This window comes from Wyeomyia smithii, chromosome 1 (genome assembly GCF_029784165.1).
Source record: "Wyeomyia smithii strain HCP4-BCI-WySm-NY-G18 chromosome 1, ASM2978416v1, whole genome shotgun sequence".
NCBI classification, from domain to species: domain Eukaryota; kingdom Metazoa; phylum Arthropoda; class Insecta; order Diptera; family Culicidae; genus Wyeomyia; species Wyeomyia smithii.
In genome coordinates this window covers 150,949,785-150,964,634 of record NC_073694.1, presented here as the reverse complement: position 1 = coordinate 150,964,634, position 14,850 = coordinate 150,949,785, and the positions used below count along the sequence as shown (strand labels likewise).

The 14,850-nt window shown below is 34.8% G+C and overlaps 1 protein-coding gene across 2 annotated transcripts in view; it reads right to left on the bottom strand.

Moving 5' to 3' along the window:
* Positions 1 to 90: 90 nt before the first annotated feature.
* Positions 91 to 14,850, bottom strand: part of LOC129716792 (very-long-chain 3-oxoacyl-CoA reductase) — a 29,023-nt gene continuing 14,263 nt past the window's right edge. For both annotated transcript variants that reach the window (XM_055666860.1, XM_055667340.1), the window contains 3 exons: positions 3,669 to 3,715; positions 1,139 to 1,214; positions 91 to 1,075 (listed from right to left, as the gene is read on the bottom strand). In XM_055666860.1, the coding sequence (XP_055522835.1) occupies positions 393 to 1,075; positions 1,139 to 1,214; positions 3,669 to 3,715 (806 nt within the window). In that variant the 3' untranslated portion in view covers positions 91 to 392. The remainder of the gene's footprint in view (positions 1,076 to 1,138; positions 1,215 to 3,668; positions 3,716 to 14,850) is intronic.

Here is a 14,850-nt window from a genome sequence, read left to right as displayed (position 1 = left end):
GCAGATACCGAAACCGTTGGATGTGGTGTGGATGATTGGCGGTGGTTTAAGGCGACTGAAAGGTGTTCCTAATGAAACCATCTTCACAAGTTAGACTCGGAGATACGCCGACACTACTCGTATCCAATATTTTATTTCCCGTTTTTATCAGGTTGCAACAATTAATTCTATTTTATAAACTATAGTTTAACAAATGCCTGTATCGCTTCTATTATAGTATTACTTAGCCTTGTAGCATGAGAGAAGAAATCGGATTTTGGTATGCCTCTTCAGTTTTAGTACTTTAATTTCTGTGCGTTGGCTGACAAAGATGCACCTATTGTCCACACAAACCGCTTGTTTCGATCGTCTTTAGTAACAATATCTGTAGTGTCCAGTCTAGTCGTCAATTTTTACTTGACAGTCTCTTGCTTATTTGTAGTTCGCTTCAGCGCTCTTGCTCGAATGTTCTCCATCGTATTGAGGGTTATCCTCCGTGAAAGCGTCGGGGAAACGAGTCCGATTAGCCCAATGCTCTGCTCTAGTAGCGAATGCGGATAGTATCCTGTAGTGTGACGCGCAATTCCAAGGGTGCTGAGCGCACTAGAGACAAATGTTTTAGGAGAGCACGCCATCCAGGTGGCTCGGCGTATTTTCGACATATTGGTTGCCACTGGGCCTGGCAACACCGACTGAATAAACACGCCGTGCTTGGAGTATTCCGTTGCTAAATCTTCGCTGAATTTGTCCACGAACGCCTTCGAAGCAGCGTACACAGTCAACAACGGCGCGGGGATGACCGCTGACAGTGAGGATATGTTGATGACAACTCCCCTACGGCGTTCCACCATGCCAGGCAGGAAAATCTTGCACATACGTGTTACAGAGAAAATGTTACAGGTTACCAGACTTTCCACAAATTTTTCCTGGTCGGCAATTGCAAGAAAGTACTCCGGATTTGCGTAGCTCATGCCTACGTTGTTCACCAAGACACCGATCTCTAGACCATCCGTTTGCTCCGCGATTGTGTCGTAGATTGCTTGTCCGCTTGTGAAGTCGACTGGAATGACTTTGGTTTGTACCTTAGATTCCAGTTCTGCAAACAGGGAGCCATTTAAAGCAGTGTTTTTTTTGACAAATTAGTGATTTCGCAACTTACCGATTTCTTTGGCCACATCCTCGAGCTTGGAGAGTGTTCGACTAACCAGAATTACGTTGAGACCTTTATTTGCAAGCTGAGTTTGAGGGAGAAAAAAAAGAGAGAGAATGAGAAAAGGTCGTAAGTTCGAGTCTTGGATGGTAAGAATTGTGAGATTGAACAGAATTGAGAATGGTAGATGAGCAATTGTTCACAGCAACATGGAATTTTTTTGAAGTATGTGGAATTAATGTTAAGTAGTTTTGAAGGTCGTGAAGAAGGGATTTTATACAATAGCAATGGCAGCACTTTGTCATGTTTTAGTAAAGCCTAGTAAATTTAGTGATGTCGGTTATTTGAGCAACATTGCATACTTGAAATCACAAAAAAAAACTGGGAAAAGTTTTCCAGGAAATTTTCACTCAAACACAAATAAAAATAATAATTTCTTTTCTACTTTTCATTTATGTCAGCTCAATGAACTTAATGAAAATTCAAACAATTTGTGACGTTTAATCCTCTGTTTAAAACATTATTTTGAAGCAGAAAAAAATTCAAAAAAAGATAAACTTTGACTTTTTTTTAAAAAACGTCTAAATTTTTTGAGTGAGCAATTCTCGCTGAAACCAGGCCACTAAGTGCACAAGGTCTTTCGAATTTGATATAAATGCACATATTAGTTAGGAATAGATAAAAAATGACTATGCCATTTTTGTTTGATTGAATTTGTTGACCGGTCACCAAGGGGTGAAATAGTTTCTAGAAAAGTGGAAATTTTATCAATTCTTATTGTTTTATTTGACCTATATCTCTGAAATTTGTTATGGAACCTACTACAAGTAGCACTTTTCTGTAAAGATGAATAATAGGGCTTTCATTTGGAGTGATCAGAATTGTGGCCGCCATCTTGAATTTGGCCGCCATCTTGGATCATATTAGAAAAAATCGATTTTGACCCTGTTCGCAACAATCGATTTTCGATCTGAGAGAAGCATTAGAAAGCTGAGAAAAAATGCTATAATATGCAAGAAAAAAATTAAGTGAGCATCAGTGTTAACCTACCAATTGAATCAATTTTCCGAACGAAGTTTTAAAATAATGAATGCATTCCGGGCAATCAACGTAGTAGCCATATGTGGAAACTCTTCCCTCCAGTGTTATTTTTTGAATTGCGAATAATTTGCGGATATTTATGAGTTCAGTAATAAATTGCTGAACAAACCTAAAAAATTCGATCCAAAATAGAGTGAATGTTAAGAATCAGTATCGACTAGTTCGAAAGAACTGTTTATTTGAATAGTTCGAATAGCTGAGAAAAAATGGCGGCCACAATTCTGATCACTCCAAATGAAAGCCCTATTATTCATCTTTACAGAAAAGTGCTACTAATGCTAGAAGTGCTAGAATTGTTGAAATTTTCACTTTTCTTGAAACTATTTCACCCTTTGGTGAACGAGGGGTCAATAAATTCGATCAAACAAAAATGGCATTATCATTTTTTCTCTATTCCTAACTAATATGTGCATTTATATCAAATTTGAAAGACCTTGTGCATCTAGTGGCCTGGTTTCAGCGAGAATTGCTCAGTATACAAATCTGCTAAGAGTGACGAATTGGCGTGAAATCTCTCAAAGTCAGTTATTGTGTAGGCACACAATCGGTAAGGCATTGATTTCCAAAACGTTTCACGCTCGAAAAAAAGCTTAATTTAAAAACTTCCTGTTATTCCTTATCGTATAAACTTTTGTGCTTTATGCAAACGAGCGAGGAATTATATCAGATTGGAATAAATCAATCAAAACAGTCGAAACGATTAACTGAAACACCTTATGTGGAATGAGAATATAAAACGCACAGTAATTTTGCGCAAGTCTAGACCGACCATCGGCTAGACAGCTCTAATACTCAAACACACAAACAACATGGTAACAGTTAGACATTGAACTTCACGAAGTACTTCTCATCAACGTGATCATGCGTTAGCGTCCACCAGCTAATCGGTAGACAGTTTCGAAGGCACACGGTCACGCTTAAGCAGCTCACACTTAAAGTTTGACGGTGCTCACGGAAGCACGTCAGATGCAGGTTAACGTTGCAGCAATCGATCTTTGGAAAGCTTTGAGGGGTCGCAAGTAAATATGCAAATAGGAATTCGCATTGCTCACCGCTAAGTGGAGAAAATCAACATCGTAGTACTAAACTGTGCTGTGAATAAATATTTACGAGGGAAAAAGTACGCAAATAAAGGTGTACCTACACCCCGGTCTTACTTAGCATACTGTAAAAGGCGCAGTTAACGCAAATCATTTCGGAATAATAGTTTTATATATTTTAATGCAAATTTTAACTTGCTTGGCACCATTCTTATAAAGACTTCCGTCAGGAAGTGAGGGGAAAACTAAGTTGAGGAATCGAAAGGAACTAGCATACATGTTTGTCAAGGATTGTGAGGCACGAATTGTCTAATGAATATCAGGAAAGTGAAATCCAATACCAACAGGTTAAGCACTTAACGTCACTGCGATAGTCTAATTTCTTATCAGTTACTTACTGCTTTCGCGTAGGCCTTGCCAATTCCATCCGTTGCTCCGGTAACCACTGTGATAACAAGTATAAATAAGAAAATAGTTAAAAACATGATGAATGTCAATTGAAACATTCACGATTAATTCATCAAAAAATGGCTTAGTCATGAACAGCTTGGATGGCACTGGTAATAAAGGTTCATTTATTACACTGGTCGACAAAATGGAAAATGTGCATTCCAAAAGCTCACACCTCAAAAAAAGGGTTATAGCTATTCAACTATTCCTATGAATTTTGATACTCCTAGCCATTACCAAAACGCGTCAACTTACGTGAGAGTGTCGTATAGAAATTGCTCGCCGGGCTATTTTTACGAGGAATTTCATTTCAGTCTCTAAGAAAAACGGTAATGGCTAGGGACACAAAAATTCACAATAGCTATAATCTTTCATTTTTTCCAGTTTGAGCTTTTGAAGTGCACCTGTGTTGACCAGTGTTATCTAACGTGCAAACGGGGCTTCATAAACGACACCAATTTATGACCCCGATGGGGTGTAAACTCTCATCGCACTTTAAAGCTCGCATTATGAGTTTTCTGATGCAGCTGCTCCGGGTCAAACAGGTCGGTTTTTTATCGATCGAAAAGAAACGATTACTTGTCGATAGGATAAGGTTCAAGGTTACTTTCGCACTGTGGGGATCGCAGCTGAATATTAAATAAATCTGACAAACAACCACATTGACGAGGTACGTAAACTTCATCGATTCCTGTAACGGCTGTGCATACTGATGCGGAAGTAGTAATTAATAGACGCTTCGTCTTACTGTAAAGCAATCCGGCAGTGAAGTGTTGTTTTTGCACGTCACTTAGAGCTAGTAGCTATAGTGGTACTAATGATAAAAATTAGTATCTATCACATGACCTGGGTCACCTAGATGTCTACTCGATGAGAGAAGAAAACTTGTTTTCAATTGGCCAGTACGTACTTAAACTACCTGTTAACTAGTACCCAAGGTGAATTTATAATTCCGGATAAATTAAAATACAAAGTGGGAAAAATAGATGAAGTAATATTTTTTACCGCAAAATCGCGTGAGAATTAAGCTGAATGCAGTACAGTGGAATTTCGATTTTTTCACGGTCAAAAAACACTCCGGTATAACTAGCTAAACTTTGGATTCGAGGAAATAATGGAGTTTAGTATTTTTTGTTGCATACCAGTGGAATCTAACGAAAAATACTAAAATTTATCATTTCACCAAGTCCACAGCTTCTCTGGATTCACGAGGGGATGTTTGTTTGATCGTGATAAAATCGAAATTTCACTGTATCACGATACTGATACTACTAGTCCAGCGGAGTGCAAGACAGAGAAACTGGCACCTTGAATTTTCAATTCGAAAATCTGATAACGCTGAATCATATTTCAGCTAAAAATGACCCCCTTTGTTCAGAAGACGAATTTCGCTTATGGAATGTATATAAATAATTGATGGATTAAAATTAAAAACATATATTTATTCTATTTTTCCAAGAATACTGAGAGATTTTTGCGACATCCCTGATAGTTTTCTTTCAGATCACAAAGGCTCATAGGGTGGAGGATAGGGTGTCCCAAAAAAATCGATGTTGAAAAAGTCAAGGTGCTCAGCCCTAAATTGAAATGTAATGTTATTTATAAAATTTTTGTGAGGCGAATGCCAAATTAGGCAAAGCCTCTTTAAAACAAAAAAAAAAATTGTAGAACATTTCGACTTTCTAAAAAATTGTTTACAGGTTGCCCAAGCGTGATTTATGAAAAGTGACTTTTTTTTTATTTTTGTGGGGTTGTTTTTGAATATTTTGCATGGTTCAGTTCAGCATTTAGTTTTTTGACTCCCAGAGCCCATTAAACATCACAGGAAAATACTTGATATCTTATCGGGGAGCTGAGATATTGGCTTTTTTATATGTGATGGAAAACTATGCATTTTAACAAATATGTTTAATAACTGTTTTATTTTGGGAGATAAAAAATAACAACATTCAGAAAACAAATGCGTTTGTAGATGGCTGATAACCTAGTAGAAAGTTTAAAAATTTTGAAAGATCTGCGAGAAAAGCTAGAACGAAAATTGTGATTTTTAGTGCATTTTAATAGAAAACTCATTGTTGCACGAAATATGTAAGTGATAAAAATATGATGTCTTCGGTAAAGTTTCTTGTTTTGAGATAACCTAAAACTTTGTCGAAGACACTTTGCGTCTATCTTATTCTGATTAAGAAGTAAATTTTTTATGTCACTCATTGGTGGATTGATCACCTATCTTTCTACATTCAAAGATGCATTTTTAAATATCCTGAAACTTCTCCGAACATACCTTATGGCTATAATCAACATTTGAATCACTATTTAGGAAATTATATGCACAAACGACAGAATAAAACACTGTGCAATGGAGATATTAAGCTTTAGTGGCATACAGTGCGTCTTGAACTGGCCTACAGATCAGACGTTTTTTCGGTTGCTTGTGGACTGGTCTTTGACTGCCTATAGCTTCAAAGTTTGTGTTTTGTCAGTGTGTCTTTTAAAGATTACCTGAAAGTTATTTCCCATCAGTCTTTCTCAAGACTACCTACTTTTGAATTTAACATTTGTTTTAACTTTTTTCGTATCACCTGAAATGGCTGGACGGAAAAAGAAACCTCGCATCGCTGCGGGGAGGAAAAGAGAGGCATCTCTTTCTGACACATCGAGTGTCTGTAGTGACAATCCTTTTGATATTTTGCCTGAGCAAGAAGCTGGTGAAATGGAAGTTATTAATAATGAAACTATACAAAATATAAAATCTTTAAAAAAGGAGAAAGTTCCACCTATTGTGGTAACTATTTCTTCTGAATTTAATATATTCAAAAAGGAACTTTCAACGTTTGTTTCTGACGTTAAAGTTACCTATCAAATTGGCCGTAGAGGTGAATGCCGCTTATTAGCCGACTCAGTAAAGGGTCGTGATCGTCTTGTTCAGTATTTAACTGACAAGATGTACAAATTTTTTACATATGACACCAAGAACACCAAGCCGTTCAAGGTTGTCTTGAAAGGTCTCACCAACGATCAAACCGTTGATGAGATCAAACTTACTTTAACAGAATTACTTGGCATAGCCCCTACCCAAGTAATTCTAATGAAACGAAAATCACGAGGCGAAAACAGTCAGAGAACTGGAATTTCCCTTGTTAATTATTTAATCCATTTTAACCGCAATGAGGTTAACAACTTAAAATTTTTTGAAAAAGCACATGCTTTGTATAATGTGCGTATAAAGTGGGAAATTTATAGGAAGTATGGCGGAGGTGAAAAGCATATCACCCAATGTCGTACTTGCCAACGTTATGGCCATGGTTCCAAATTCTGTAACATGGACCAAAAATGTCTTAATTGTGGAGACTCTTCTCACAAAAAGGACACATGTCCTGTGAAAGAGAGTAAAAATTTTCGCTGTGCGAATTGTAACGGCAACCATATGTCAAATTTTTATCAATGCCCAGTCCGTTTAGCAATTGTTAAGGCAAGGCAAGGTAAACAAAATTCAATTTCTCAATTAAAACCAACTTCAAAACAAAATTCTCCAAGCGTACCAGTGACGCATAGTTTACCTACTCCTTTGCATACCCGTTTAACTTATGCACAGGTTACAGGTAGTTCGAACATTATACCGCCTAGTGTTGGTAGTTCGAAAATGACCGTTAATATGGGTAAGCAAAACAGGCTAGAAAATAATTGTACACCTATCACTCCAGCTAATATTGCTGCCGAAAATATTTTTTCTAATGTCAACTGCCTGGGGCCTATTACGGCAGGTAAACTTTCTTTTTTGCAACAGGCAATGTTCGATCTTATGAACGCCATGTTGCAGGCAAAATCAATGTTTGAAGCCATTCAAATAGGCACAAATTTTACTATTAAAATTGTTTCTAATTTAAAATTTAGCAATGATTTTAAATAAAACAATTAAAATATTAAATTGGAATGCTCGCTCATTGAAGGCCAATGAGAATGAGCTTTTTAACTTTTTAACAGTAAATAATGTGCATATTGCAATTATTACTGAAACATTTTTGAAACCTAACATAAAATTAGAATATGATCCCGATTACGTGGTTCATAGATATGATAGGATTCAGGGTTCCGGCGGTGGAGTTGCAATTGTTATTCATCGCCGAATCAAACATCGTGCTCTTCCCCATCTTGAGACGAAAGTTATTGAAACTTTGGGAATTGAAGTTCAAACTGAACTTGGGATTTTATTTATTGCCGCAGCATATTTACCATTTCAATGCACACGCGAGCTCAAAAATTATTTTAAAGGTGATTTACAAAAACTCACCAGAAATCGTTCGAAATTTTTCATAATCGGCGATTTTAACGCTAAACATCGTTCATGGAATAATTCTCAAAGTAATTCCAATGGCAAAATTTTATTCAACGATTGTTCTTCAGGATACTATTCTATTTTGTCTCCGAATAGTCCTACATGCTTTTCTTCTGTAAGAAACCCTTCAACAATTGATTTGGTGCTTACAGATCAAAGTCATGTATGTAGTGATTTGATCACACATGATGACTTTGATTCTGATCATCTTCCAATAACTTTTTCTTTATCACATGAATCAGTTTTAAACCCTATGAGCTCTGTTTTTAATTATAACAAGGCTAATTGGGAAAGATACAAAACTCATATTGAGAGAAATTTCAATAATGAGCTTGATTTGCAAAACGAAGTGAATATTGATTCCGCATTGGACGCATTAAAATGTGCAATTGTTGATGCCAGGAATTATTCTGTTCCAAAGGCTCAAGTGAAATTTGATTCACCAATAATTGACGAAAATCTTCAACTTCTAATTCGTTTGAAAAATGTCCGCAGACGTCAATATCAACGTTCTCGTGACCCTGTTTTTAAAACTATTTATAAAGATTTACAGAAAGAGATTAAACATAGATTTACTCTTCTGAGAAATCAAAATTTTGAGACTAAAGTTGAAAAATTGAAACCATATTCAAAACCATTTTGGAAGCTGTCGAAGATTCTTAAGAAACCTTCAAAGCCTATTCCAGTTTTAAAAGATGGTGAACGTTTTCTTGTATCCAATGAACAAAAGGCTCAAAGACTTGCTCAGCAGTTTGAGAGTGTTCATAACTCAAATTTGAATTTTGTGAGTCCAATTGAAAATGAAGTCACACGTCAATTTGATTTAATTTTTTCCCAGAATTTTTTACCTGCAGAAATAATTGAAACTAACTTGAATGAGATTAAATCAATTATTAAAAATTTCAAAAATATGAAAGCACCTGGTGACGATGGAATCTTTAATATACTAATCAAACATCTCCCTGAGAGCACAATGGAATTTTTAGTAAAAATTTTCAATTGCTGCTTCAAAATTGCATATTTTCCCAAATTATGGAAAAATGCAAAAATTACTCCCATTTTAAAACCGGATAAGAACCCAGCTGAAGTTTCAAGTTATCGACCAATCAGTTTGCTTTCTTCAATAAGTAAACTGTTTGAGAGAATTATTCTTAACAGAATGATGTCACACATCAACGAAAATTCAATTTTTGCAAATGAACAGTTTGGATTTCGCCATGGGCATTCCACAACTCATCAATTGCTCAGAGTTACTAATATGATACGAGCTAACAAATCTGAAGGTTATTCCACTGGAGCTGCTCTTTTAGACATAGAAAAAGCATTCGACAGTGTTTGGCATGAAGGTTTGATTGCGCAATTGCAAACTTTTAATTTTCCAATTTTCCTAATCAAAATTTTGAAAAATTATCTTACTGATCGAACTCTGCAGGTTGTCTATCAGAATTCAAAATCTGATAGATTTCCTGTCAGAGCAGGTGTACCTCAAGGTTCAGTCTTGGGTCCAGTCCTGTACAACATATTCACTTCAGATCTTCCTGATTTGCCTCCAGGATGCACAAAGTCATTGTTCTGCGATGACACAAGCATTTCCGTAAAAGGAAAAAGTCTTCGTGTCATATGCAGTCGATTGCAGAAAAGTTTAGATATTATTTCTTCCTACTTGCAAAAGTGGAAAATCTCTCCAATGCTTCTAAAACTCAAATGATAATTTTTCCGCATAAGCCTAGGGCTTCTTTCCTCAAGCCAAACAATAATCACGTTGTCAAGATGAATGGGGTTATTTTAAGTTGGTCCGACAAGGTTAAGTACTTGGGACTAATTTATGATAAAAAACTTATTTTCAAAGAGCACATTGAGAGTATACAAGCCAAGTGCATCAAATATACGAGATGTTTATATCCTCTCATTAACAGGAATTCTAAACTTTGTTTAAAGAACAAACTTTTGATTTACAAACAAATTTTTAGACCAGCAATGCTTTATGCTGTACCGATCTGGTCAAGTTGCTGTTCAACAAGGAAGAAAACGCTTCAAAGGATTCAGAATAAAATTCAGAAAATGATTTTGAAGCGTCCTCCTTGGTTTGGTACACTCGAATTACATAGACTTACTGGTGTTGAACCATTAGAAGCTATGTCAAATAAAATTATTAACAATTTTCGACAAAAATCGTTGCAATCCTCAATTGCTACGATAAGCTCTCTTTATAGCCAATAAGTTAGCAATTAAGTTAGTTGTAAGTTTACTTCCCCTTTTCTGACAAGTAGGTTTAAATCCCTACGAATGATAAGTCCTAATTGCGAAAGCAAACAAATCCTAACAATTAAAATTACAAATTTCTAACAGTGTTGAGAAGTCACCATTTGTGATTGGACACACATACTCATTATTTACTAATATTTATCATAAATACTTAAGCTACTAACAAATCCCCCCTTTAAAAAAAAAAAAAGCTTTAGTGGCATTTTTAACAAAATGCATAGTTTTCCATCACATATATAAACGCCAATATCTCAGCCCCCCGATAAGATATCAAGGATCTTTTTTCATGTAAATTTTCGTCTTGAATCTCGCTGAGCAGTAAAAATTTCAGTTCTTGATCAAAAAAAAATTTATATGTGTTTTTAAGGATTTCATCTAAAAATTATGAGAAAAATTCACTTTTTTGTGATATTCAATTTGCTCTGTGAGTCAAATAATTGAATGCGATGCTCAACCAAACCATGCAGAATATTCAAAAACAACCCCACAAAAATAAAATAATGTATGGAAAAATGTAGGAATCGAACAGATTTGAAAAAAGGGCAAAATGGTGGTTTTGTAGCTTAAAAAAGTCATTTTTTCATAAATCACGTTTGGGCAACCTGAAAACGATTTTTTAGAAAGTCGAAATGTTCTACAAAAATGCTATAAATAACATTATCATTCAACTTAGGGTTGAGCACCTTGACTTTTTCAACATCGATTTTTTTGAGACACCCTACTCATGGAGTGCTCTCATGTATTTCATGACACTTTCGCCTCGATCATTTCAAAATACTTGACCAACTATTTTGATAACATGATGGGAAAACAGTGTTCATTCCAACAGAGAAACGTGTAAAGTTAAAAAAAAAAAATATATATATATATATATATATATATATATATATATATATATATATGTATATATATATATATATATATATATATATATATATATATATATATATATATATATATATATATATATATATATATATATATATATATATATATATATATATATATATATATATATATATGTATATATATATATATATATATATATATATATATATATATATATATATATATATATATATATATATATATATATATATATATATATATATATATATATATATATATAGAATGGAATTGAAAAAAAACAGCTGATTATAAGACAATAGGCTCTAAGGTGGCGTACGATTCAGTGAAACGCGATGAGTTGTGGCAGATTATTTGTGAACATGGTTTCCAAACAAAACTGATACATGCATCTGTTCACAGTTTGTGACGTTGGTTTGTCCAAAGTAAGAGGACAGGCTTTCGAACTTACTATTAAACATAGCCTTGATGTGCAGAGGAGTGGCACCATCATCACGAAATCTCACATGCTTCTAGTACATCTGTTCAACTAAAGAACCAAAAACGAGACAAAATCTCTTTATTTTAAGTATCGACATCTAGCGGTAGAGAGAACGCATTTTACACTCAAAATTTTATTACACTTATACCATTCATACCTGCTCAAGGGGAAGAATTATTTCGAGGTTAACAACTTAAAATTTTTTGAAAAAGCACATGCTTTGTATAATGTGCGTATAAAGTGGGAAATTTATAGGAAGTATGGCGGAGGTGAAAAGCATATCACCCAATGTCGTACTTGCCAACGTTATGGCCATGGTTCCAAATTCTGTAACATGGACCAAAAATGTCTTAATTGTGGAGACTCTTCTCACAAAAAGGACACATGTCCTGTGAAAGAGAGTAAAAATTTTCGCTGTGCGAATTGTAACGGCAACCATATGTCAAATTTTTATCAATGCCCAGTCCGTTTAGCAATTGTTAAGGCAAGGCAAGGTAAACAAAATTCAATTTCTCAATTAAAACCAACTTCAAAACAAAATTCTCCAAGCGTACCAGTGACGCATAGTTTACCTACTCCTTTGCATACCCGTTTAACTTATGCACAGGTTACAGGTAGTTCGAACATTATACCGCCCTAGTGTTGGTAGTTCGAAAATGACCGTTAATATGGGTAAGCAAAACAGGCTAGAAAATAATTGTACACCTATCACTCCAGCTAATATTGCTGCCGAAAATATTTTTTCTAATGTCAACTGCCTGGGGCCTATTACGGCAGGTAAACTTTCTTTTTTGCAACAGGCAATGTTCGATCTTATGAACGCCATGTTGCAGGCAAAATCAATGTTTGAAGCCATTCAAATAGGCACAAATTTTACTATTAAAATTGTTTCTAATTTAAAATTTAGCAATGATTTTAAATAAAACAATTAAAATATTAAATTGAAATGCTCGCTCATTGAAGGCCAATGAGAATGAGCTTTTTAACTTTTTAACAGTAAATAATGTGCATATTGCAATTATTACTGAAACATTTTTGAAACCTAACATAAAATTAAAATATGATCCCAATTACGTGGTTCATAGATATGATAGGATTCAGGGTTCCGGCGGTGGAGTTGCAATTGTTATTCATCGCCGAATCAAACATCGTGCTCTTCCCCATCTTGAGACGAAAGTTATTGAAACTTTGGGAATTGAAGTTCAAACTGAACTTGGGATTTTATTTATTGCCGCAGCATATTTACCATTTCAATGCACACGCGAGCTCAAAAATTATTTTAAAGGTGATTTACAAAAGCTCACCAGAAATCGTTCGAAATTTTTCATAATCGGCGATTTTAACGCTAAACATCGTTCATGGAATAATTCTCAAAGTAATTCCAATGGCAAAATTTTATTCAATGATTGTTCTTCAGGATACTATTCTATTTTGTCTCCGAATAGTCCTACATGCTTTTCTTCTGTAAGAAACCCTTCAACAATTGATTTGGTGCTTACAGATCAAAGTCATGTATGTAGTGATTTGATCACACATGATGACTTTGATTCTGATCATCTTCCAATAACTTTTTCTTTATCACATGAATCAGTTTTAAACCCTATGAGCTCTGTTTTTAATTATAACAAGGCTAATTGGGAAAGATACAAAACTCATATTGAGAGAAATTTCAATAATGAGCTTGATTTGCAAAACGAAGTGAATATTGATTCCGCATTGGACGCATTAAAATGTGCAATTGTTGATGCCAGGAATTATTCTGTTCCAAAGGCTCAAGTGAAATTTGATTCACCAATAATTGACGAAAATCTTCAACTTCTAATTCGTTTGAAAAATGTCCGCAGACGTCAATATCAACGTTCTCGTGACCCTGTTTTTAAAACTATTTATAAAGATTTACAGAAAGAGATTAAACATAGATTTACTCTTCTGAGAAATCAAAATTTTGAGACTAAAGTTGAAAAATTGAAACCATATTCAAAACCATTTTGGAAGCTGTCGAAGATTCTTAAGAAACCTTCAAAGCCTATTCCAGTTTTAGAAGATGGTGAACGTTTTCTTGTATCCAATGAACAAAAGGCTCAAAGACTTGCTCAGCAGTTTGAGAGTGTTAATAACTGAAATTTGAATTTTGTGAGTCCAATTGAAAATGAAGTCACACGTCAATTTGATTTAATTTCTTCCCAGAATTTTTTACCTGCAGAAATAATTGAAACTAACTTGAATGAGATTAAATCAATTATTAAAAATTTCAAAAATATGAAAGCACCTGGTGACGATGGAATCTTTAATATACTAATCAAACATCTCCCTGAGAGCACAATGGAATTTTTAGTAAAAATTTTCAATTGCTGCTTCAAAATTGCATATTTTTCCAAATTATGGAAAAATGCAAAAATTACTCCCATTTTAAAACCGGATAAGAACCCAGCTGAAGTTTCAAGTTATCGACCAATCAGTTTGCTTTCTTCAATAAGTAAACTGTTTGAGAGAATTATTCTTAACAGAATGATGTCACACATCAACGAAAATTCAATTTTTGCAAATGAACAGTTTGGATTTCGCCATGGGCATTCCACAACTCATCAATTGCTCAGAGTTACTAATATGATACGAGCTAACAAATCTGAAGGTTATTCCACTGGAGCTGCTCTTTTAGACATAGAAAAAGCATTCGACAGTGTTTGGCATGAAGGTTTGATTGCGCAATTGCAAACTTTTAATTTTCCAATTTTCCTAATCAAAATTTTGAAAAATTATCTTACTGATCGAACTCTGCAGGTTGTCTATCAGAATTCAAAATCTGATAGATTTCCTGTCAGAGCAGGTGTACCTCAAGGTTCAGTCTTGGGTCCAGTCCTGTACAACATATTCACTTCAGATCTTCCTGATTTGCCTCCAGGATGCACAAAGTCATTGTTCTGCGATGACACAAGCATTTCCGTAAAAGGAACAAGTCTTCGTGCCATATGCAGTCGATTGCAGAAAAGTTTAGATATTTTTTCTTCCTACTTGCAAAAGTGGAAAATCTCTCCCAATGCTTCTAAAACTCAAATGATAATTTTTCCGCATAAGCCTAGGGCTTCTTTCCTCAAGCCAAACAATAATCACGTTGTCAAGATGAATGGGGTTATTTTAAGTTGGTCCGACAAGGTTAAGTACTTGGGACTAATTTATGATA